The sequence below is a fragment of the Mustela putorius genome, unplaced genomic scaffold (assembly GCF_011764305.1).
Source record: "Mustela putorius furo isolate JIRA1106 unplaced genomic scaffold, ASM1176430v1.1 tig00000174_pilon_pilon_pilon, whole genome shotgun sequence".
Lineage (NCBI taxonomy): Eukaryota > Metazoa > Chordata > Mammalia > Carnivora > Mustelidae > Mustela > Mustela putorius.
Genome location: NW_025421304.1, coordinates 4212478 through 4234709, shown reverse-complemented (window position 1 = coordinate 4234709; position 22232 = coordinate 4212478). Strand labels below are relative to the sequence as shown.

General features: G+C 47.1%; 1 protein-coding gene across 1 annotated transcript in view; it reads left to right on the top strand.

Annotated features, from left to right (window-relative positions):
• Nucleotides 1-21626, top strand: part of TDRD12 (tudor domain containing 12) — a 70875-nt gene extending 49249 nt beyond the window's left edge. Inside the window, exons 22-32 of the mRNA XM_004765216.3 lie at nucleotides 1847-1946; nucleotides 10391-10578; nucleotides 11291-11501; nucleotides 12860-12952; nucleotides 15455-15627; nucleotides 18921-19030; nucleotides 20438-20498; nucleotides 20587-20700; nucleotides 20785-20938; nucleotides 21022-21088; nucleotides 21507-21626. Of these exons, the coding sequence (XP_004765273.1) occupies nucleotides 1847-1946; nucleotides 10391-10578; nucleotides 11291-11501; nucleotides 12860-12952; nucleotides 15455-15627; nucleotides 18921-19030; nucleotides 20438-20498; nucleotides 20587-20700; nucleotides 20785-20938; nucleotides 21022-21088; nucleotides 21507-21598 (1363 nt within the window). The 3' untranslated portion in view covers nucleotides 21599-21626. The remainder of the gene's footprint in view (nucleotides 1-1846; nucleotides 1947-10390; nucleotides 10579-11290; nucleotides 11502-12859; nucleotides 12953-15454; nucleotides 15628-18920; nucleotides 19031-20437; nucleotides 20499-20586; nucleotides 20701-20784; nucleotides 20939-21021; nucleotides 21089-21506) is intronic.
• Nucleotides 21627-22232: the final 606 nt, after the last annotated feature.

Genomic DNA, 22232 nt, shown 5'->3' with positions numbered 1-22232 from the left:
GGTCCTCCGTGCTTCGGATCAGTTAATTTATCTGTCTACTTAGTGGCACGGGATTGTGTTGCAAACATCGAACACAGTGTATGTTTCTAGTCTCCGTTGATGGGCCTGTGAATTGTTCCCAGCTTTTGGCTATTACGAATGAAGCTGCTGTGTCTTTTTGCGGAAACGTACACCTGTTTCCTTGGGGTGTAGACTTTGGTGTGGGGTTGCTGGGCCACAGGGTGAGCACACATTTAACTTTTGGGAGGTGTGTGACTGTTTCACAGTCCCGTCAGCAGCGGGTGACAGAGATGCATGGCTCCACACCCTCCCCGACAGAGTGGTCCTGGGGGCATAGTGGCAAACTGTGGTTTCCATCTGTGTTTCCCGAGTAATTAATATAATAATGAATATTTTTTCACATGCCTGTGGGACATTTGACCGTCCTTTTTAAAGTGCTTGTTCAGGTCTTTTGCCCATTTTTTAAATTATTGGGTGTTACCCTTTTTCTTCCTGGATTGTTGGCGTTCTTTATTCATTCTAGATATAACTGCTTTGTCAGAGGTGTGCCTTGAGAAGATCTCTTCTTAGTCCATGGCTTGCTTTTTCACTCTTATGAGTCTTTTGATGAACAGACCTTTTCATTTTGGTGAAGTATATTCTGGTTGCTGTTATTTTGTGTCCTTAGGTAAGAAATACTTGCTGATCTCTAGGTCAGGAAGACACTCTTCTGTATTTTCTTTTTTTTTTTTTTTTCTTCTGTATTTTCTACTGGAAGTTTTATAGACTGTTTTCACACTTGCGGGTGTAATCTCGGGTGAGTTAATGTTTGCGTAGAGCATGAGATATGGGGCAAGGATTACTTTTTCCTATGTGAATAGTCACTTGTTCCAGTATCCTTTATTTAAAACATCATTGCGTTCTCTCTGAATTGGTGCCTTTGACATAAACCAGATGATAACGTGTGGTCCACTTTTGGACTTTCTGTGTTCTATTGGTCTCTTTGTCCTTAACGCTGGTACTGCATTTTCTCACTGTAGCTTGTATTCTAGTGAGTCCTGGAAGCTAGTATGTGAGTTCTTCAACTTCGCTCTTCATCAGCGTTGTTTTGGCTATTTAAGTCCGCGGCATCTCCACATGCATTTTGGAATAGGCTTGTCAGTTTCCTCAGAAACATTACCTGGCTTTTGAGAGCACATGTGTTGATGCTGTAAATCAGTTTGGAGAGCATGGATATCAGGAGTCGGGGCCTTCTCACTGATGCAGGCATGATGCCAGTACTTGATCAGTGATCGTGGGGACTGGGTAGGAGATGTCTGATGTATATCGAGTACATTGAGTTTCATCTTAAAATAACTATTGACATGAACTTTTTGAACTATGGTACATTAAAGAGGTTATTAGTAGTGATTTTGATTATGCTATTGACTTTTTAAGAATTTAAAAAATATTTTTATTAACATATAATGTTATGCTATTGAGTTTTGAAACCAAAGCTTTATTTCTCAGTTTGGGTTACAGAATGACTTCTGGTTGAGAGGTTAATTATTAGCCTTTGTTTTGGGTTGTTGTGATAAATTTCTGATTCGGAGTCTTTGTTTTCAAGTACATTTTGTTCATTTAAAGAATGTCTAGAGAGATGATGGAGTGACTTTAAGTTTATTTCGTGTTAATTAAATTTTAGGACCTCTTTTCACTAATGTGCATGTTGTGTCATCTGAATTATTAAATATGGTTATTTTAAATTATTTAGAATGAAGGTCCTCTGATTTCAATTATAGATTCATTTTCCTGAAGAATAGTTTAAAATTCATGTTAAAAATTATTGTCTTATTTTTGTTTTTAAATCCAGTTACTTTTTTTTCAGAGACAAAAGGATTTGTCCTGATAGACACCACGTTAATCTAGAAATAGACATGCCAAGGAAGTTATCCAACCAAGCCCTACCAACATTTGGATACATCAAAGTAAGTTCTGCTGCACTCTGTTCAATGACAAATGGTCATTTTAATGAATGTATTTCATTCTTTTTCTTTTTAGATTGCTCTATTTATCTGATAGAGCAAGGGTGCCAGCATGTGAGCTTGGGGTGGCAAGGCAGAGAGAGGGAGAGGGAGAGAGAATCCTCAAATGACCCCCCCCCCCCAGTGAGTTTGGAGCCGGGGATAGGGATCAGTCCCAGAACCCTGAGATCATGACCTGAGCTGAAACCGAGAGTCAGAGGCTCAACTGACTGAGCATGTAGGTGCCCCTGACCATGCTTCATTCTTAAGCAGCAGAACAATAATGACACTTTTTTTTTTTTAATAATGACACTTTTAATGAACCACCATTGATCTGACAGGAAGCCATGGGTCCTTATAAGGTGCCTTATTTTAAGACTCCAGTGTATTTAGAAAACCAAGGTCAAATTGGGAACATAGATAAATACTATGTTAAAAAACTACAGTTAAAGGGTTTTGTAGTTATAGTTTCAGAAAGTTATTTTCATCTGGGGATACGGACCACTAAAAACACTGCAGTGATAGCACACACATCTTTTCACAACATCCATGATTATTCCGTTGAGGAAATTTCTGAAATGCAGATAAAATTGCTAAGTTAAGAGTGTCACTTTCTTTTTGAATCCTTTTTGATACTCCTTCCTCTCTTCTTGAGTCCAAGACTGCTCTCCTTTCCGCCCTCTGTTTTCCCTGAGGCATATCTGTTCTGCTCATTTGCACTGATCTCTCTCCCTCATTCTGTCACCTCATTTCAGAGTTTTTTTAAATTTATATTGTTTTGTACATATCATTTATCATATATGTATCTTACATATTATTTTTTAAGATTTTAAGTAATCTCTACACCCAACATGAGGCTTGAACTCACAACCTGAGGTCAGGAGTGCTACACTCCACTGACTGAGCCAGCCATGTGTCCTATTATTTTCTTAATTAACGAGAAGAAAGGTAGCTTGTTTTGAAATGGAAGGGTACAGTTTTGGTCTGTCTTGTGGTTACATCTTTTCTAGTGGCTCTCTTTATCTGTAGGGATTGTCACTCTCCTTATTCTCTCTCTTGGTATGATTTAATAGGGATTTGACTTTGATACTTCGCTATGGCTCTTTTTAAAGATTTTATTTATTTGTCAGAGAGAGAGAGTGTGTGCACAAGCAGGGGGAGTGGCAGGCAAAGCAGGCAGAGGGAGAAGCAGGCTAGGCTCCCACCAAGTAAAGAGCCCAATGTGGCACTTGATCCCGGGACTTTGGGATCATGACCTGAGCCAAAGGCAGTGACTCAACCGACTGAGCCACCTAGGCGTCCTATTATGGCTCTTTTTAGATAAAATATATTTTCCTGAGTGTTCTGTAGTTCCTCAAGTACAGATCCTTTACCTCTTTGGTTAGTTTTATTCCCAGGTATCTTGTGGTTCTTGGTGCTATAGTAAATGGAATCGATTCTCTAATTTCCCTTTCTGTATTTTCATTGTTAGTGTATAAGAAAGCCATTGATTTCTGTACATTGACTTTGTATCCTGCCACGTTGCTGAATTGCTATATGAGTTCTAGTAGTTTGGGGGTGGAGTCTTTTGGGTTTTCCATATAAAGAATCATGTCATCTGCAAAGAGAGAGTTTGACTTCTTCATTGCCAATTTGGATACCTTTTATTTCTTTGTTGTCTGATTGCCATTGCTAGGACTTCTAATACTATGTTGAACAAGAGTGGTGAGAGTGGGCATCCTTGTCGTGTTCCTGATCTCAACAGGAAGGACGCAAGCTTTTTCCCATTGAGGTTGGGGTACCAGGTGGTGGGTATTATAGAGGGCACGGATTGCATGGAGCACTGGGTGTGGTGAAAAAATAATGAATACTGTTATGCTGAAAATAAATAAAAAATAAATTAAAAGTATATATTTTTTTTCCTTAGATTTTAGAAGGAGATGTGGGTCAGGGTGACTTTTAATTAATTTCAGAATTCTCATTCTTGTTGTTTCTTATTAAAAAAGTAGGAGACCTAGTTTCTGAGATTGTTAAGATCTTCTGGCCCTGTTTCCCTCCCCCACTTGTGTCTGACCCTTCTCTTCCCTCAGCTCTGGTGTCTTTGGGTGGATGGTTCTGAGAATCCGCAAGGCTTCAGGCTTCGCCCACTGTGGGAGAGGATGAACGCCTCCAGACTCAGTTGCTCTTGTCCCACTGCCCCCCTCCCCCCAAACCCAGCCCCATATTTCTAGTGAGTACTTGTTGCTGCTTGTGGAGTTCCCCTGTGTTTGGGTCCATCAGATAGTGACGCCATGCGGGCTTTGTGATCTGGCTGGGTTTTCTTCATCTGCTATTTTGTTATTGTTGTTGTTTAAATTAATTGATATTTATTTATTTATTTTTAAAATTTTCCTGAATCTATTTTCTTTTCCTTTTCTTTTTTTTTTTTTTAAGATTTTATTTGTTTATTTGACAGAGATCACAAGTAGGCAGAGAGAAAGAGGGGGAAGCAGGCTCACTGCCAAGCAGAGAGCCCAATACAGGGCTCTATCCTAGGACCCTGGGATCATGACCTGAGCTGAGGGCAGAGGCTTAACCCACTGAGCCACCCAGGTGCCCCTGATATTTTTTTTAGAACAGTTTAGGTTTATGGAAGAATTAAACAGAAAATACAGAGTTCCCTCTACCACCCCCCCAACAAAAATTCTTCCTATTATTAACTTCTTGCATTAGTGTAGTTCACATGTGACATTTGATTGTGATATCAGCCAATATTGATACGTTACTTTTTTAAAAGATTTTATTTATTTGACAGAGATCACTCGTAGGCAGAGAGGCAGGCAGAAAGGGAGGAAGGGAAGCAGGCTCCTTACTGAGCAGAGAGCCTGATGCGGGGCTTGATCCCAGGACCCTGGATTCATGACCTGAGCCGAAGGCAGAGGCTTTAACCCACTGAGCCACCCAGGTGCCCCTTGATACGTTATTTTTAACTAAAGTCTATAGTTTACGTTGCGATTTACTCCCTGTAGTGCACGTTCTGGGGATTTTGCCAAATGGGTAGTGACACCTGTCCACCATGATGGTATCACTTAATTCTCAACACTGCTCGAAAGTCCCCCGTACTCCACCCTTCCCCTCTTCCCCAGAACTGGTAATCACTGACACTTAGCACTGTAAAGCCTTTTCCAGAATGTCATGTAGTTGAAACTATACAATACGTGAGTTTTTCAAACTGGCTTCTCTCACTTGGCAATATGCATTTGAGGTTCCTCCACGTCATCTTGTGTTTTTGTGGGTCATTTTTTATTGCTGAATAGACTGAATAGACCAGTTGATCCATTCACGTATTGAAGGACGTCTTGGTTCCTTCCAAGTTTTGGCAGTTATGAATAAGGCTGGGAGAAATATTCGTGTGGAGGTTTCTGTGGACACGTGAGTTTTCAACTCACTTGGGCGATACCAGGACGTGTGATTGTTGGCTTGTATGGAAGCCTGTTTTGGCCGCACCTTTTGCATTCCAGCCAGCAGAGAGTGAGGGTTCCCATCACCCCAGGCCTCGCCAGTATTTGATGTGGTCACTGTTTTGGATTCTAGCTGCTCTAGCAGGTGTGTAGGGGTGTCTCATTGTTTTAAATTCCCTGCTGATGCTGGGCATCTTTTCATGTGCTTGTCACCCTTTTGTCTTCTTTGTTGAGTGGTCTGTTCAGGTTTTTTGCCCATGTTTTAATTGGGTTGTCTGTTTTCTTATTGTTGAGTTTGAAGGGTTCTTTGTAGATTTTGGACACCAGTCCCTTATCAGAAATATGTTGTGCAAAAATTGTCTCCCAGTCTATGGCTTGTCTTTTTGTTCTCACTATATTCCTCTGTGGAGCAGGAGTTTTTTGTTTGTTTGTTTTTATTTGTTTTTGCATGCCTATAAACCTTTATTTACAAAGACAGATGGTGGGCCATATTTGGCCCATGGGTTGTAGTTTGCTGGCCTCTGATTGAGAGGGTAAAATCCCAGCATTGAAACTATCACGTACAAAGTTCCTTATGACCTGAGTGTGTCCCCCTTAATGATTCTTTTTTTTTATTTTTATTTTTTATTTTTTTATAGACATATGATGTATTTTTATCCCCAGGGGTACAGGTCTGTGAATCACCAGGTTCACACACTTCACAGCACTCACCATAGCACATACCCTCCCCAATGTCCATAACCCAACCACCCTCTCCCAACCCCGCTCCCCCCAGGAACCCTCAGTTTGTTTTGTGAGATTAAGAGTCACTTAAGGGGGCGCCTGGGTAGCTCAGTGGGTTGGGCCGCTGCCTTCGGCTCGGTCATGATCTCAGGGTCCTGGGATCGAGCCCCGCATCGGGCTCTCTGCTCAGCGGGGAGCCTGCTTCCTCCTCTCTCTCTGCCTGCTTGTGATCTCTCTCTGTCAAATAAATAAATAAAATATTAAAAAAAAATAAGAGTCACTTATGGTTTGTCTCCCTCCTGATCCCATCTTGTTTCATTTATTCTTTTCCTACCCCCCCAAACCCCCCATGTTGTATCTCCACTTCCTCATATCAGGGAGATTATATGATAATTGTCTTTCTCCAATTGACTTATTTCACACAGCATAATACCCCTTAGGTCCATCCACGTTGTCGCAGATGGCAAGATTTCATTTCTTTTGATGGCTGCATAGTATTCCATTGTGTATATATACCACATCTTCTTTATCCATTCATCTGTTGATGGACATTTAGGTTCTTTCCATAGTTTGGCTATTGTAGACATTGCTACTATAAACATTCAGGTGCACATGCCCCTTCAGATCACCACATTTTTATCTTTAGGGTAAATACCCAGTAGTGCAATTGCTGGGTCATAGGGTAGATCTATTTTCAACTTTTTGCTGTTTTCCAGAGTGGTTGCACCAGCTTGCATTCCCACCAACAGTGTAGGAGGGTTCCCCTTTCTCCGCATCCTCACCAACATCTGTCATTTCCTGATTTGTTAATTTTATGGAGCAGAAGTTTTTAATTTTAATGATGTCCAGCTTTCCAGTTGTTTTTTTTCACTTTTGCTTTTGGCCTGTCCACAGAGTCCTCACAAAACCCAAGGTCACCTAGATTTTCTCTTTTGGTATCTTCTTCATCTGCTTTTATTTTGTCAGTTCCATTGCAGAGTATATCCCTGGTGTTTGGGGTTGTTTTTTTAAAAGATTTTATTTATTTATTTGACAGAGAAATCACAAGGAGGCAAAGAGGGAAGCAGAGGGGGGTGGGAAGCAGTCTCCCTACTGAGCAGAGAGCCCGATGCGGGGCTTGATCCCAGGACCCTAAGATCATGACCTGAGCCGAAGGCAATGGTTTTACCCACTGAGCCACCCAGGTGCCCCAGGTGTTTGGTTTTACCATCTCATTGCTTTGTCTTTGGAGATTCAGAGAGAGTCAAAACATGTGACACTTCACCACAGCCACCGTCCCAGACCCTGTCAAATCAGACCCCCACTTCTGTTTGGCTGTGTTGAGGTACAGTTTGCATACAATAAAAATCACTATTTAGAAGTGTATAATTTGTTGAGTTTTGGTAAATACATACAATCATGTAACCACCACAATGAAGATATGAACATTTTCATGACCCCAGAAAGGTCCCTTGCTGTCAGTCCTCATCCCAGCCCCCACTCCCAGCAGCCACTGGACCTGCTTTCTGCCACTAGAGCTTTGTCTACTAGACTTTCATATTAATGGAATCATACAGTATGTTGTTGTTTGAGTCTGATTTCTGTTAATCACCTGTATTGTCTTTCTCGTGTTGAGCAGGATCCCATTACGCGCCTGTGCCGTGTTTGGCTATCTGTTCGCAAGTGGATAGACATTTGGGTTATTTGCAGTTTCTGGCCACTCTGAATGTCTTGTGTTACAACTCTTTTTCGACCTACGGCTTCATTGCTCTCGGGTGAGATGTAGTGGAAATGCTGTGTCAGAGAGAGAGAGAGTGTGTGTGTGCGTGTGCATCTAAGAATCTGCCCAACAGTTTGTGCCATTTTACATTCACCCCAGTGCTGCATACGAGACTTCCGGAGGTCCACTTTCTCAACATGTGATATTCTCAGTCCTTACTTTTTGCCACCCTATAGCATTTGCAGGGATGTTTATTTGCATTTCTCTGAGGATAAGGAATCTTGGGCCTCTTTTCACAGCTTGTTTAGCCCTTTGTATCTGCATTATAAACTCTGTTTTATAGTTCCTGCCCAGTTTTTAATTTGGGTTGTTTTGTTGAGTTTTAACAGTTCTTTGTAGATTATGGATATGCTTTGTCAGATCTATTGCAAATATTTTCCCTCAGTTGAAAAGCAAAAGTTTTTAATTTTGATGAAGTCATCATCGTCTTTGTTTTGTGCTTTTCATGCTGTAAGAAATCTTTGCCTACCCTAAGGTTGCAAAGATTCTTCCCTATTTTTTTATTCTAAAAGTTTTATGGTTTTGCATTTAGATCTATGATCTAATTTGTGTGTGTGTGTAAGGAGAAAGTTTTTTCCTTATGGATACTTGGTTGCTCCAGCACCATCTGTTGTAAAGACTTTTATTTCCCCCTTAATTACCTTGGCAACTTTGACAAAAATTAAGACACCATATCTGTAAATTCTGAATTCTTCATGCTAGTTCCTGGTCTCTTTGTCTACCCTTAGGGGGTACACATTGGCTTGAGTGCTGTAGCTTTATAAGTGATCCTGGAGACTGGTAGGGACATCTTCCAATTGGCCCATCCTCTTCAATATCCTTCTGACTGACTGTTCCTTTGCCTATCCAAAGAAAATTTTAGAATCAGCTTGCTAGTTTGTATTTAGAAGCCTGATGGGATTTTGAGTGGCATTGCATTGAGGCTATAGTTTAATATGGAAAAACTGACATATTAACAATACTGAGTCTTATCCATTAACATGGTATACCTGTCATTTTGTATCTAGGTCACCTTTAATTTTTCTTTTTTTTTAAGATTTTATTTATCTATTTGACAGAGAGAGATCACAAGTAGGCAGAGAGGCAGGCAGAGAGAGAGAGAGGAGGAAGCAGGCTCCCTGCCGAGCAGAGAGCCCGATGCGGGGCTCGATCCCAAGACCCTGAGATCATGACCTGAGCCAAAGGTGGAGGCTTAACCCACTGAGCCACCCAGGCGCCCCACCTTTAATTTTTCTAAGCAATGTGTTCTACTTTTCAGTAGACTGATCTTATACTTACCATGTTAAGTTTATTCCTAGCCGTTCATGTTTTTAGATGTTAATGTTACTTTTCTTTGAACTTCATTTTCTGATTATTTAAAAATTCAGTTGATTTTTATGTCCTTGTCTTGTATCCTGTGACTATAACAGAGTGAATTAGTTACGTACAGGATGGCTTGTGAGAGTGGAATCAAAACAGGTGGGGTGCAGGGGACGGTTATGGCCAGAAAGGGACTGTCCCGTCTGTCCACGACCAGGAGTTTTCTGGGTACATTTTGGGTATTTGTTCTGGGATAGTGAGTGGAAAAGATGGTGACAGGTGCTCTAGAGAAGGTAAAATGCAGCAAAGTACCAGGGGGCCTTTAGGGATTATGGGCAGGGAGGCATCTCTGAGGTGTCAGCTGCCCCGAGGGCCAGAGGATAAGGATCCAGCCATGGAAGACCTGGGTCTTTTGCAGGGAGAGGAAGCAGCGAGTCCCTGCGATAGGCATTAACATGGTGTGTTGTGGTACAGGGCAGGGTTTGTTGGCAGTGAGAATGGGGGAACAGCAAGCAGGGGGGCTCGAGGGTGGCACAGAGGAGGGCTAGGGGTTGTCAGCTTGCGAGATGGATCACAAATGGTGACCTCACCCTTGCCTCCTGGCCTGCTTGCCTCCCAGACAGCACTGCCCCCTCTGCCCTCCCAGCGGGTGACTGCTCTGTCCTGGCCTCTGCTGGGGCAGCTCACCACTCCCCAACTTCATGCAGAAATGCCTTCTCCGAGCTCTTGTTAACACATGAGCACACCGACATTGCCCCTCAAACACCAGTCGCCCTACGCACACTTGACTGTGAAGAGTTGTCTTCCTTGACCACACGCTGGCTGCGGCCCATCTCTTATCCTAGCATCTCTTGCAGAAAATACTGCGTGTTACGGGAACAAAGATCAGAAAGAGCTCAAGAGACAGGAATGCTATTTATGAACGATTTTTATTAAGTGCAGTTAGGGAGTAAACAAAGAAACATTTATAGTTTATAAAGAAGTTTTAAAATAATAAGATTAATAAAAAGTCTTCCCTTAGATTTAAAGGGAAACCACGTCCTCTGTGGGTACAGGAAGGTGGTCATATGGGTCGGCTAGCTTCCTGGTTCATGTTTCCATCCCTGGTGGTGTGCTTTGGGCTCTCAGGCCAAGGGCTGATTTCTGCAGATAGCTTTTCAGCTTAGATTGAGTTTATTTTCTGAATATATTTGTTGATTATTTTTCAGATAATACCCTTTTATATTTTGAATGCAACACATTACTTTGGTCGTATAGTTGACAAACAGATGGATCTTTATGCAAGTCTTAATGCTGAAATGAATGAGTATTTTAAGGGTAACAGCAACAAAATGACTGTTGAAAAGGTGGAGAAACTTGGATTATATGGATTAGCAGAAAAAACACTATTTCACAGGTAAAAGGTCTATGTATTTCATCTCTAAGAGCTCTGAAGTGTGGGCAACTTTACGTGGTATCGAATCCCTGTTTGTGTCTGTGTCCGTCTGCCCCGGTATGCACGGACACCCCGGGGGGGGTGGCAGTGGTGCTCCCCCCCGCCCCCCACCCAGCTTCCTGGCACAGTTCTGCAGACTTGTCCGACCCTGGGCTCCTGAGCACAGAGCGCGGAAGGCGGGGTGGTTCTGGAGCTGTCCGTCTGCTGCCTCCGTGCACGCCTCAACCTCCCCTCGCGCTCCAGGGATTCCCGTGAAATGGGTCCCTCTTACAGCAGAGCAGGCTGAGTCGCCGTGTGGTGACATGGGCTGTGCGGCATGGGCTCTGCCGGGCAGCCTGCCTTGGCCCGCTCACCCCCTCCCCTGCCACTCCCCGCTGCGCTCCGGGGAGCCTCGATGGAGAAAGGTGGAGACTTCACTAGACTGAGTTGATTTTCATTGTGTTGTCCGATAAAGGGATAATCTCTAGTCAAAAGTACTGTACATTTTTTATCCTTCTCTGTACTTGAATTAAGCAAGCCCTTCTGAGTGTCCTTGAGGGCTCGAGCTCATTTTTATTTTTATTCCCCACGGGAAAGAACCTTGCGGTTTAGAGTCTTCTCTAATGAGTAGGCGGAGGCAAGGACGATTTTCCTCTGGGATCTCTGGGACACTGAAGCCACGGGTGTCCTCCAGGGTGCAGGTGCTGGAGATGAGCCAAAAAGAAGACACCTGGGCTGCGGACAATGTCCTGGTGAAGTTCATAGATGAAGGCCGGACCGGACTCGTCACGAGAGGCCAACTGCTGCATCTCCCGGAAAATTTCCACACTCTGCCCCCCCAGGCGGTGGAGTTTATTGTTTGCAGAGTGAAACCTGCGGACAATGAAGTAGAATGGAATCCAAAGGTAAGTTATTTTGGCTTTTCGCACTTTGTTGACTTTCAGAACATGCACAGAATTGAGGTTCATTTAGAGTGTTGAGTTTGGGTAAGTTGCCTCGTGTTCCCAGCCTTGTACGGTGGCCTCGTCCTCGGTAGGACACACAGTCCTCGAGTCCGCCTAAGATACGCGTCGCGGTGAAACGAGTTAGCTGTCCGCTTGAGAGGAAACAGCGTAAGCACCAAGTGGACACCCCATCAAAGGGGAGCAGAGGCCAGGTCGTTTCCTTCAGGTTGGGAAGGCGGGCAAGGGAAGAGAGCACAGAAAGGGCGGCATGTCCTCTGGGCCCTTCAGGATGTGTGGCTAGAATGTCCCCACGTAGACCAGATGAGGCACCGCAGGTGGAGAGAACTCACGGTACACGGAAGAGCCATCCTGGGGGGAACTCAACGTGGCTCACGAGCCAGGCAGAGACCCAGACCACACAGCTGGTCCAGCTGGTCAGCAGAGCCCTGAGTCGTCTTCCCGATGATGTGCTTGACCCTTCAAAGGAGGGCTACATTTCAGATAATCTGGTTGGTAGGACGTGAAGTGAGCCATTGCGGTTGGCAAAGGAAAGGTAATAAACAAGGTCAGACATGGTCCAGGGAGTGAACAGGTGAGTGTTTGCACAATACGGGATGAACTCACAGCACTGCTGCTAGCAGGTCGTAAACATACTCCTTACTAAGTAGCGCTCTTTCTCCTTCTGCAAAGTATTTACAGGGTGTCCGCTGTGGGCTGGTGCCACTGGGCTCTGGGAATGTAGCCATAAGCAAGAAGGCTGTGGTTCTTGTCTCCAGGAAACCTTTGGTCTGTCAAGATAGTCACCACAAGTATTTCTTGAAAAGGGGCCTCTGGAAATGAGGCAGGTTTTCCCCATGCCTGTTCTTTCACATGACTGTGCAAGGGATGGAGGCAGCCAGCTCCCTCCTGTCTGCTCTATGCGAGCGCAGATGGGCCTGCGGGAGAGGAGAGCAGCCAGGGCTGGGGATGGGGGACGCGGAAGCCCGGGCCCCTTGGCCCCAGGGTCTCTTCCGCCTCCGTGAGCTTCCAAAGTTGGACTTGTGGACCGTTCACAGGGGAGAGCAAGGATGCATGGCCTCAGTGGGGAACATCCAGTTTGGGGGGTCCAGAGGTGCCATCTGCCTCTGTCCTTCCTCAGCTCCCCTGTTCATGACCCTTGTCCACGCAGCGGCACGATGGGCTCTGTAACCTGCCTCCCGGGGTGGGAGTGAGGCTCAAGCAAAATGCATGGAAACGATTTTTGCGAAACTCTACAGCATAACCAGAATGAGATATTCTCCTCAACCTTCAGAGAAATTATCTCAGTGGTTTTCTCCTAGGTTACTAGGTACATTCATCATAAAATAATTGGAAAATTGCATGATGCCAAAGTGATACTGGCTTTAGGGAACACAGTGTGGATCGACCCAATGGTGAGTGTGCAGTTCTTTTTATTTCTTTTTTTTTTTTAACTATTTTTTTTATAATTTTTTTTAAAGATTTTATTTATTTATTTGACAGGGATCACAAGTAGGCAGAGAGGCAGGCAGGGAGAGAGAGAGAGGAGGAAGCAGGCTCCCTGCTGAGCAGAGAGCCCGATGCGGGACTCGATCCCAGGACCCTGAGATCATGACCTGAGCGGAAGGCAGCGGCTTAACCCACTGAGCCACCCAGGCGCCCTCTTTTTCATTTCTTAAAAAGATTTTTTTCACTTAGAGGGGGCACACAAATAGGGGAGGGGTAGAGGGAGCAGCAGGCTTCCCGCTGAGCAGGGAGCCCAAAGTGGGGCCCAACCTCAGGATCCTGAGATTATGACCTGAGCCGAAGTCAGATGCTTAACCACCAGAGCCACCCAGGCACCCTGAGTATGCAGTTGTCTTGAAAGAAATCTGGTTTTGGATGGACCCCTAAAATTATTCCAATTTGTGGCTTGAATAATAATGGTTTGCCTCAAATAAAGGAGGCTTTGGGGGCGTGCTGTGTGTTAGGGAGAGTTGCTTTTTTCCATGTTATTTGGGTCATGAACTTGGTTGCAGGGTTTTTTGTTGTTGTTTAAGGGAGTCCTTTGTAAGCCACTGAGGAGACAAACTCCGTGAAACTCCCCTTGTTACATGTGACAGTCTCTGACGCGCACCGTTCTGTTCCACCTTCTTTCAAGTGTTGGTTGTCCACCGCTAAAACAGTGTCACTGTCCCTGTCCACACCGCTGGGGAAGGCCTATGTCAGAACGGGGATCCCTGCGTAGGATCAGTCACATCAAGGACGCCAGTCCCTGGGCTTTCGGAGCTCAGTTTTGTTAGTTTACCGTGTCCGCCTTGTTCTTGCATCAAATATTGATTGAACACCTGCTGTGTGCCAGGTCCTGTGTGGGACTCGGATTCTCTCTGAACAGAAACTCTGACCTCGTGGAGCTAGTGTAGGGCCGCCAGGGTTGAGTGCCAGACCGGGACGTGTCAGTGGCAGCTCGCACCCCAAGAACTCCACTTTTCAAGCCAAAGTTCTGCTCCATTGGACTTAAATCTTAATCAGTGTTCATACATTTGAAAGAGATCATTCAGGGGCGCCTGGGTGGCTCAGTGGGTGAAAGCCTCTGCCTTCGGCTCAGGTCATGATCCCAGGGTCCTGGGATCGAGCCCCGCATCAGGGCTCTCTGCTTGGTAGGGAGCCTGGTTCCTCCTTTCTCTCTCTGCCTACTTGTGATCTCTGTCTGTCAAATAAATAAATAAAATCTTTAAAAAATAAAAAATAAAATTTTTTTTTAAAAAAAGAGAGATCATTCAGTTCATAAAGTTGTTTTGCTGAAAGTTATTTTGATGAAATTGGAAAAGCCTTAACACTTACAAAGAGGAGTTTGGGTGTAAGACTTAAGAGTGTAGAAGAGAGAATGATTTTTTTTTAAAGATTTTATTTATTTATTTGATAGAGATCACAAGTAGGCAGAGAGGCAGGCAGAGAGAGAGGAAGAAGCAGGCTCCCTGCTGAGCAGAGAGCCCAATGTGGGACTCGATCCCAGGACCCTGAGATCATGACCTGAGCCGAAGGCAGCGGCTTAACCCACTGAGCCACCCAGGTGCCCCAAGAGAATGATTTTTAATGGAGAAGATAAAGATTGCCAATACAGATCAAATGAAGATTTGGGGTCTTGGTTTATATAATAGCCAATATTCTTGTTCTCTATTGGAGGAAAAAAAGTAGAAACTGAGCTGAGGGAAGATGCTTAGCCAGCTGAGCCCCCCAGGTGCACCAAAAATGGAAGCTCTATTAAGAGATTTTCTAAAATAATAGCTCAGGAAATAAAGAAGCATAAAAAGAAATTCACTTGGCATTGCATTTAGAGTTAGCGGCATCGATGGCACAGTGCCGGGGAGACAGACCCCCAGTTTGAGTGGAGAAAAGCTCTCCTGCCATTCCCAGACGGGCACACATTCCCGGGGTTCACTTAGGAAGGTGCTCTGGCTGGTCTCAGCCTGGGTCCCTTCCAGCTGCCGTGAAAGGGATGCCCAGTCCTGGGTCTGCACCTCCCACCAGCGAAAATCACAGTGTTGTAGAACCTCCTATTTTGTGTAAATTAAGGATGAGAATATTTTGGTTGCAGAAGAACCAGTGGGGGAAACCGCAGAGAACACGGGATTTAGGGCTGTGGTGTAGGCCCCTCCTGGCCATTGATGTCTCTGAGCCTTAGGGCCCCCCTTGTTTAGAGAGGTCTAGGGATTTTTGGGGGGCTCCCAGCTCCAGCCCACATCATACCTCGGCAGTGTGGGAGTGGGCTCCGGAGGAATCTCACATGTCACCTCAGGAAATCAGTGGGAAGCTGCGGGGGAGCCCACATGCGCCCAGTGTGACACCGTGAGGTCGAGAGGTCACATGAGTGCATTTTCCATTGATTTGAAAGTTCAAAGTCTGATTGCTGCCAATGACTTTCTCTTTGATTCAAGGTGCACATTACAAAACTTTCCAATTTGAAGACCTCTGTTATTGATTATAACGTTCGTACTGAAATTCTGTCGATGGGAATGGGCATCGACAACTCCGAGCACATAGAACAGCTGAAGACGTTCCGTGAGGGAGCTAAGATGCCGCCCGGTGAAGAAGGCCCGAGCCAGGCCCTGTGAGTGAGTTTTTGTCTCCCTTTTGGAAGTGCCATTTTGTGGGACCAGAGCTCAGGAGCTGAGAGACTTTTTTGTTGTTGTTTCCAGAAGTTGAGTAGGTTCCTGAGTTTTCATGTTTCCGTCCCTGAGCATCAGTCATTTCTCAGATTCGGGGAATCTGATTTTCATCCATCCTCCCATGCATAGTTCTGGTTTGGGCGGAATATTGTAAAACCAGCCCCGAGTGTGTTGTTGCATCCGTATCTCTTACAGACTACGTTTTCGTTCACTGTTGACGGATACACAGGAAAGCACTTGTGTAGTAAGTGTGGTCCGGTGCATGTTCTGAGCACAGAGGCCGACCCTGGGTGGGGGAGGATGCGCGCTCGGCCCCACCGCCTGCCGCTCCCTCCCCGAGGGCTGCCTTCACGGCGGCCCTGAGCGCGCTCCTCTTCCCGGGTTGTGCTTTGTTTGAGGGAGTGCAGCAGCCGCTCTTCTCTCCGGCTTCTTGAGCTCACCGCAGTTGGTGACGCTGTCCCGGGCTGCGCTTGTGGCTGTGGATCGTAACTGCCGTGTGAGATCTGCCGCGCGAACGTGCCGCAGCTCTGGGCCGCTCCGGGCGGCCCTGACGACGGGCTCCTCTGTGCGTCCCGGGTGCCCACTGCCTCGCGGAGCCCTCATCAGACCGATGCCGGGTAGCGATCCCGGTCGGCTGTCCCCGTCAACGCTTCCACAGGCCAGACGTGGGAGAGCCTGAGAGTCACTGGAAAAGCAACCCCACAAAGTGGTCACAGAGCAGACTCAGTTACCCCTTGATGACAGGAACAGGAAGCGAGGTGCTGGGACGAGAGCAGAAAGGCGGGGAGAACCGTGGGTGCGGGGGTCAGAGCTGTCCCGGGTGGGAGCCTGGGGGACCCTGTGGCCATCTGCAAGCACTGGGCTTGTGCCATGAGGAGGTATTGAGCAGAGGAATAATTTCGTCAGAAGATCCTTGGCTACCGTGTTGAGAAGAGGCTGGGATGGGGGACAAAGGCTGTGCCAGGAGTTCAGGACGCGGTGCTGGTGGCTCGGGCCGGGGCAGCTTTGTGGAGGTGGCGAGAAGTAGCTGGTTTCCAAATGTGCTTCTGGGGGTGTGTGGTCTCAGGGTGGCCGCTGGCAGCCCGGACTTGGATGAGAGCTCGAAGGAGTGAGTGTCAAAGTCCGAGGGCAGAGCCCCAGGGACCCAGTGTGGGGAGCCCAAGGGGAGCCTGGGAAGGAGCAGCGGCGGCAGCGGAAGACGAGGCCCGGGAGGACAGACACGCAGGCGGCAGGAGAGGGGCTGGCTCAGAGCAGGGAGCCAGGGGCCTGCCGGACGCCACCAGGGGGCCCGACCAGTGAGCATGGCTAGCCGGGCACGGGGTCAGCCTGGGGCCTCCGGGGACTGATGAGCACAGCAGAGTTTCAGAGAACATGGCAAAGGTTAAAATACTTCAGTCTGAAGTTAATTTTTATCTTAATGAATTTGGATGCCTGTGGGATTAGGAGACATGTCCATTTCTACACATTTTCAGGAAACAAAAATTGCTGCGTGCTTGTTTATAAGCTACTCTTTTAAAAACAAAGATGTCATTAGGGTTCAGTAGCTTCGATGACCATGAGGCTTGGTCAGTTCTGTGAAGCACAGCAGCTGTACCTGAGCCCCGGCTCCGTTATGCACCGGCCCTCTGCACACTCGGTTTTGCGTGTGTGCAACAGCCTGTCCCTGGTGGGCACACGCACAAGGTGGGCGAGCAGAGGACTGCGCACGAGGTGCCACAGATCAGCAGAGACTCCGGTTCAGGAGTGGGATTGGGGAGCCGCGGTGGTGGTCAGGATCAGAACAAGGAGAAAGGCGCCGTTCTTCCAGCAGGCTGGGGAAGAGCACAGATCCTGGGGACGGGAAAGCTCTGGAAGCCACCAGGGCTTGGTGACTGACAGACGGTGGGGCTGGGATTGCAGAGCCTTGGGCAGGAGGGTTTTGGCATCGTGGACGGTGTCACAGTGCTGGTATGGGAGAAGGAGATCGTAAGTTGGTTTGGGACACGTCACATTGAAGGATGATGGAAAGCATAAGCCTGGGGCTCAGGAAAAGCAGTTGGGGAAGACTCGTTTGCTGGGAGTGGAGGAGAGAAACTGTTTGGGAAGTATGTGATGAGGAAGGACGGAAGCCCAGTGGACGAGGGTGTGGTGGGGGAGAGAGAGCCGTGGGGGAAGAGAGAAGGGGTTGGAGGGCCTGGAGCTGCACCGTGGGAAGGACGGGGCCCGGGGACCGGTCCCTGCCTGGGAGGTTGGAACACGAGACACGGTCTTCACCATTTGTGGGGTGCCGCTCACAGGCTTCATGTGTGTTGAGTGGAAGTCCCCTTGGAGACACCCATGCACACCCCCCACGCCAGAAGTATGGGTACGTCTGCGTGTGTGCGTGTGTGCGTGTGTGCGTGTGTGTGTGTGTGTACGCGTGTACGCCCACACACGTGCATGTGTTTGTATGGCCTTGCTCCTTTAGGCTTGAATCCTCTCCGAAAGGATGGACACAAAATGAATTACGTTGTTGCCCATGAGAAGGGAGTGGGGTGGCTGGGGAACAGGAACTAGAGGGAGATTTTTCACTGTGTAAGACTTTCTTATTTATTTTTTTTAAAGACCTTTTCATTTATTTCAAAACACTGAACCACATGAAAGTGGTTATCTGCTCAAAACAATTTTTAAAATTTTTTTTATTTTTAAAGAGTGCGGCAACCCTCTAAGTACTGATACGGAGTGATCTATCTCTAGTTGTTACGTGTAATCGAGGGAGCAGAGAAGTGAATGGAGTAGGCTCCTGGGTGTTTAAATGGCGCCTGTGTGTGTTTTCGACACAGATGGCATTGTGTGCTTCTTTGTGCAAAGAATGTTTCTAGAAGTAAGGGGGTGTCTTGGGGAGGAGGAACTGAGGAACTCGGGCAGGGGCACAGAGATGCCTTTACTTCTCCCCTTTTATCCATTTCGAAGTGGGTCACAGGGCTGGTTATTCTCGAAGTTAAAGGATTTGAAAGGGAACTTTTTTGGTAAACGAGTTAATGTACTTACCAGCCTGCCTGTATCGATGATCTGCTCTAGGCTCGCCACGAGGGGCACCACAGTGAGCAGAGTGGGTGGCCCTGCCTGGCCTCCAGGAGCAGAGTCGGGACCCCGGGGCCCGTCTGACATCTGACGGTTGCTGCCTGCCTTCCTCCTCTTGGTGGGTGGGCCCCCTAGAGAGTCCGAGATTGGGTTCCCTTGGACTCTGAGTTAACCTTCACCTCTTCCTGTCCAGCGCTCCTTCTCCAGCAGATGATGCTGCTCGTTTGCAGAGCCCACAGCGAGAGGACAGCGGCCCAGAAGGAGGGGCTGACTCCGAGACGAAGCCAGAAAACCAAAAGCATGGTTGGTGATTGAGTACATGGCTCACTTAGGGCCTTCGGCTTAGGTCATGATCTCAGGGTTCTGGGGTCGAGCCCCTTGTCAGGGCTCCCTGGTAAGCAGGGAGCCTGCTTCTCCCTCTTCCTCTGCCCCTCCCCCTTGCTCATGCTTTCTCTCTCTCTCTCAAATGAATTTTTTTAAAAAATCTTTTAACAAAACATGGCTTGGGACACCTGGATGGCTCAGTGGGTTAAGCGTCTGCCTTCAGCTCAGATCATGATCCCAGAGGCCTGGGATCGAGCCCCGCATCATGCTCCCTGCTCAGTGGAGAGCCTGCTTCTCCCTCTCCCCCTGCTGCTCCCCCTGCTTGTGCGTGCTCTCTCTTTCTCTCTGACAAATAAATAAAATCTTTTTTAAAAAGTGGCTCACTTAAAATCATGAAAGCTTGGAAGTTTTCCAGTGCTGAGGCTTTCTACTTTTAGATGAACTCTATAGAAAGGGACATAAACTGGTATCTATTATTGACAATTCTGCTTCCAAAGTTTTTTTTAATAGCTTTCCCCGTTTAGTTCATTGTAATGTTCATGCAGGGAAGCGCACACAGCCCGTCACAATTACGTGTGTACCCATGGCCACTGACTGCACCCAGCTGAGGCGGCTGAACATTCCCACAGCCCAGGACTCTCCCCCCCACATCTTCCCCTCCTGAAACCCTTCCCCAGGACCAGTCATGACGTCCACCGCCCTCAGTTCGGATGAGTTCTGCTGAGTCAGAAGCCCGGGGTGGATGCTCTGGAGGCCTCTCCCCCTCAGCGTTGTCTGGGAGATTCATGCAGGATTCCAAGGAGTGGTGGTTCCTTCTGTACCTTCTCCCCGTTGAGCACTGTTCTGTGATAAGAACCCACCACAGATTATCTGTCTGTTCATCTGTAGGTAGACACGGAGGCTGTTTGCAGTTTTGGACTGTGATGAAAGCTGCCATGAACATTCTTGCTGCATCTTCAGATGGAAGATTCGGGGGTTTCAGACCGAGCAGTTCAAATGGCGGGTTTTTTGGGAGGGGGAAGCGTTGTGTTCAGCACTGGTTCCTTGCATAGACTGGCGACCAGATGCCTTCCCCTCTGGTGGGCCGTCTCCGGGCCTCGTGGGTGAAGGTGGCCGCTGGCGGTGATGCCCCTCTGTTTCAGAGTAACTTTAATTACCTGATGGTTTAATTATAGTATTTGTCAGAGCCTGTTTTTTATAATTCTCCTAAATGTGGTGCATGTTTATCTTTTCTAATTATTCTTTGCAAGTGGATACGTGGAAATTGACACTCTTTGTAGTTGTTCCTTGGCTAAAAGTTGCGTCAAGTGCAAGAAGTACAGATAGGTACGTGGAGTATGTGGTCACGTATAAGTAACTTACTGGCACGTTTGACTCTCTGCCCAGAAACTTTACCTGAAAACACGAGCGATTCTTCCCTTCCCAGAACCACAGAGCCTCTGAAAAGGTACATCCCCGCAATGGCCGAGGTCAGCTTCCCTCCATGCCTAATGAGTGAATCGTGTGCCCATGTAAGCCATTGTCTTCTCTCCTAGCTTCCACCCACAGATAAAGTGGTTCCAGAAAGATGATGTGGTCATCCTGAAGATAAGAATAAGGAATGTAAAAGATTACAAATGTAAATATTTCCAGGATAGAGTTGTTTTCAGGTAGGTTCGTGTATGTCTTCTAGAGTGAAATCGGAAATCACTTTGAACATGGTAAAAGACTGGCCTTTCTCCCTGTGCACCTAGTGGCTGGGCAGGAGAGAAGTTTTACTTGGCTGACATGGAGCTGCAGGCCAACGTAGTAAAAGATGCCTGCAGATGCACGATCGTGAATGAGGAGCCTGTGATCACTCTTGCAAAAGAAACCAGGGGACCTTGGTGTGGCTTACTCAAACAGAAAGTGAGTGGAAATGAACCGTGACTAGTCTCAATGGCCTGAGCATGACTTACTCTGTATTAAATGTCACCTGTTCTTTTGAACAGAATCCTAATGTGGCTTTTGATTTCGATCACTGGGAAGAATGTGAAGAGGACAGCCAGCTCCCACAGGGTAAGATGGGGTGCGCCCACCTCCTGGGGAGTTACAGGTGCTGAAGGCCATGTTTGAGGACTGCGGCCCTCGTGGCAACGGGTCTTTACCATGAAGCCCTTAGGAACTGGTTTTCTCCTTGTGGTCAATCTTGGTGCTAAATGTTCTGGTTCAAAGAGGCATCAACTTTTAATTATAAGCAACCTTCTTATAACACCTTTACAAATTTTCTTCCCAGGAGGTAATTAATTTCTAAGTAGGCATTTTACCTGCTCATTTCTTGCCTAAAATAACAAAAATAGAAAGTCACAAAATAGAGCTCTAGAAGCCATGGGACTTTTTCTGCATTGGCCAAAATAATGGCAGGGTTCAGGGGTGGGGGATACGTGCTAATCAGTCTGTAGTGAACAGATATTTCAATAATATCAAACTCTTACAGTTGTGAATTCTAAAAACCCGCCATGCACGGTGGCAGAGGTGGCTGAGAGCAGCGGGCAGCCGTCGGAGGATGACGGAAGTGAGAGCGAATGAGCACGAGTCAGATCCAGAAGGTGGCCTGAACCGCACGCGGACAGATGGACACGCCGTGTGGCTGGGAGCTCAGGAAACAGCAGTTACAGCCAGACCTGCCTTTGACTCCAGGATAAATTCTGACCAGGTGTCAGCCTGTGGCACTGGGATTGGTACTGGTGAGAGACGGGCTGCGGGGACTCTGGCGGGTGGGCGCTGGCCGGACCCGGGCCCACCGTCCACCTGCACCCGCAGGCCCGCACAGCCTCTCACGTGGAGCCTGTTCCAGCACGCTGATCCTGAGTAACGGAGCATGGCGTGCCATTTGGGGGATGAACTGTCCTTCCCAAAGCTAGTCTGTTCACTTCTTCACAGAGACCCGGTTGGTACCTTGCCCAAACCCTCGTGTTGTGCATATAAATTGAGGTTTCCGGCCTACAGTCTCATGCTCTCCACCCTAAGCTGGTTGGGCTCCACAGAATGATCTATGGACCTGTACTTGATGTCGTCTGAGGAGCCTGGTCGCGACCCACGGGTCGACCAGGAGTGAAGGTAAAGCTACAGCTTCTGGAGACCCGCCTGGCCCAGCCAGTCCTGGGCACACAGGAAGAAGTTTTCTCTTTGGTGGAAATGGAAGAGGATGCGTGGGGTGCCT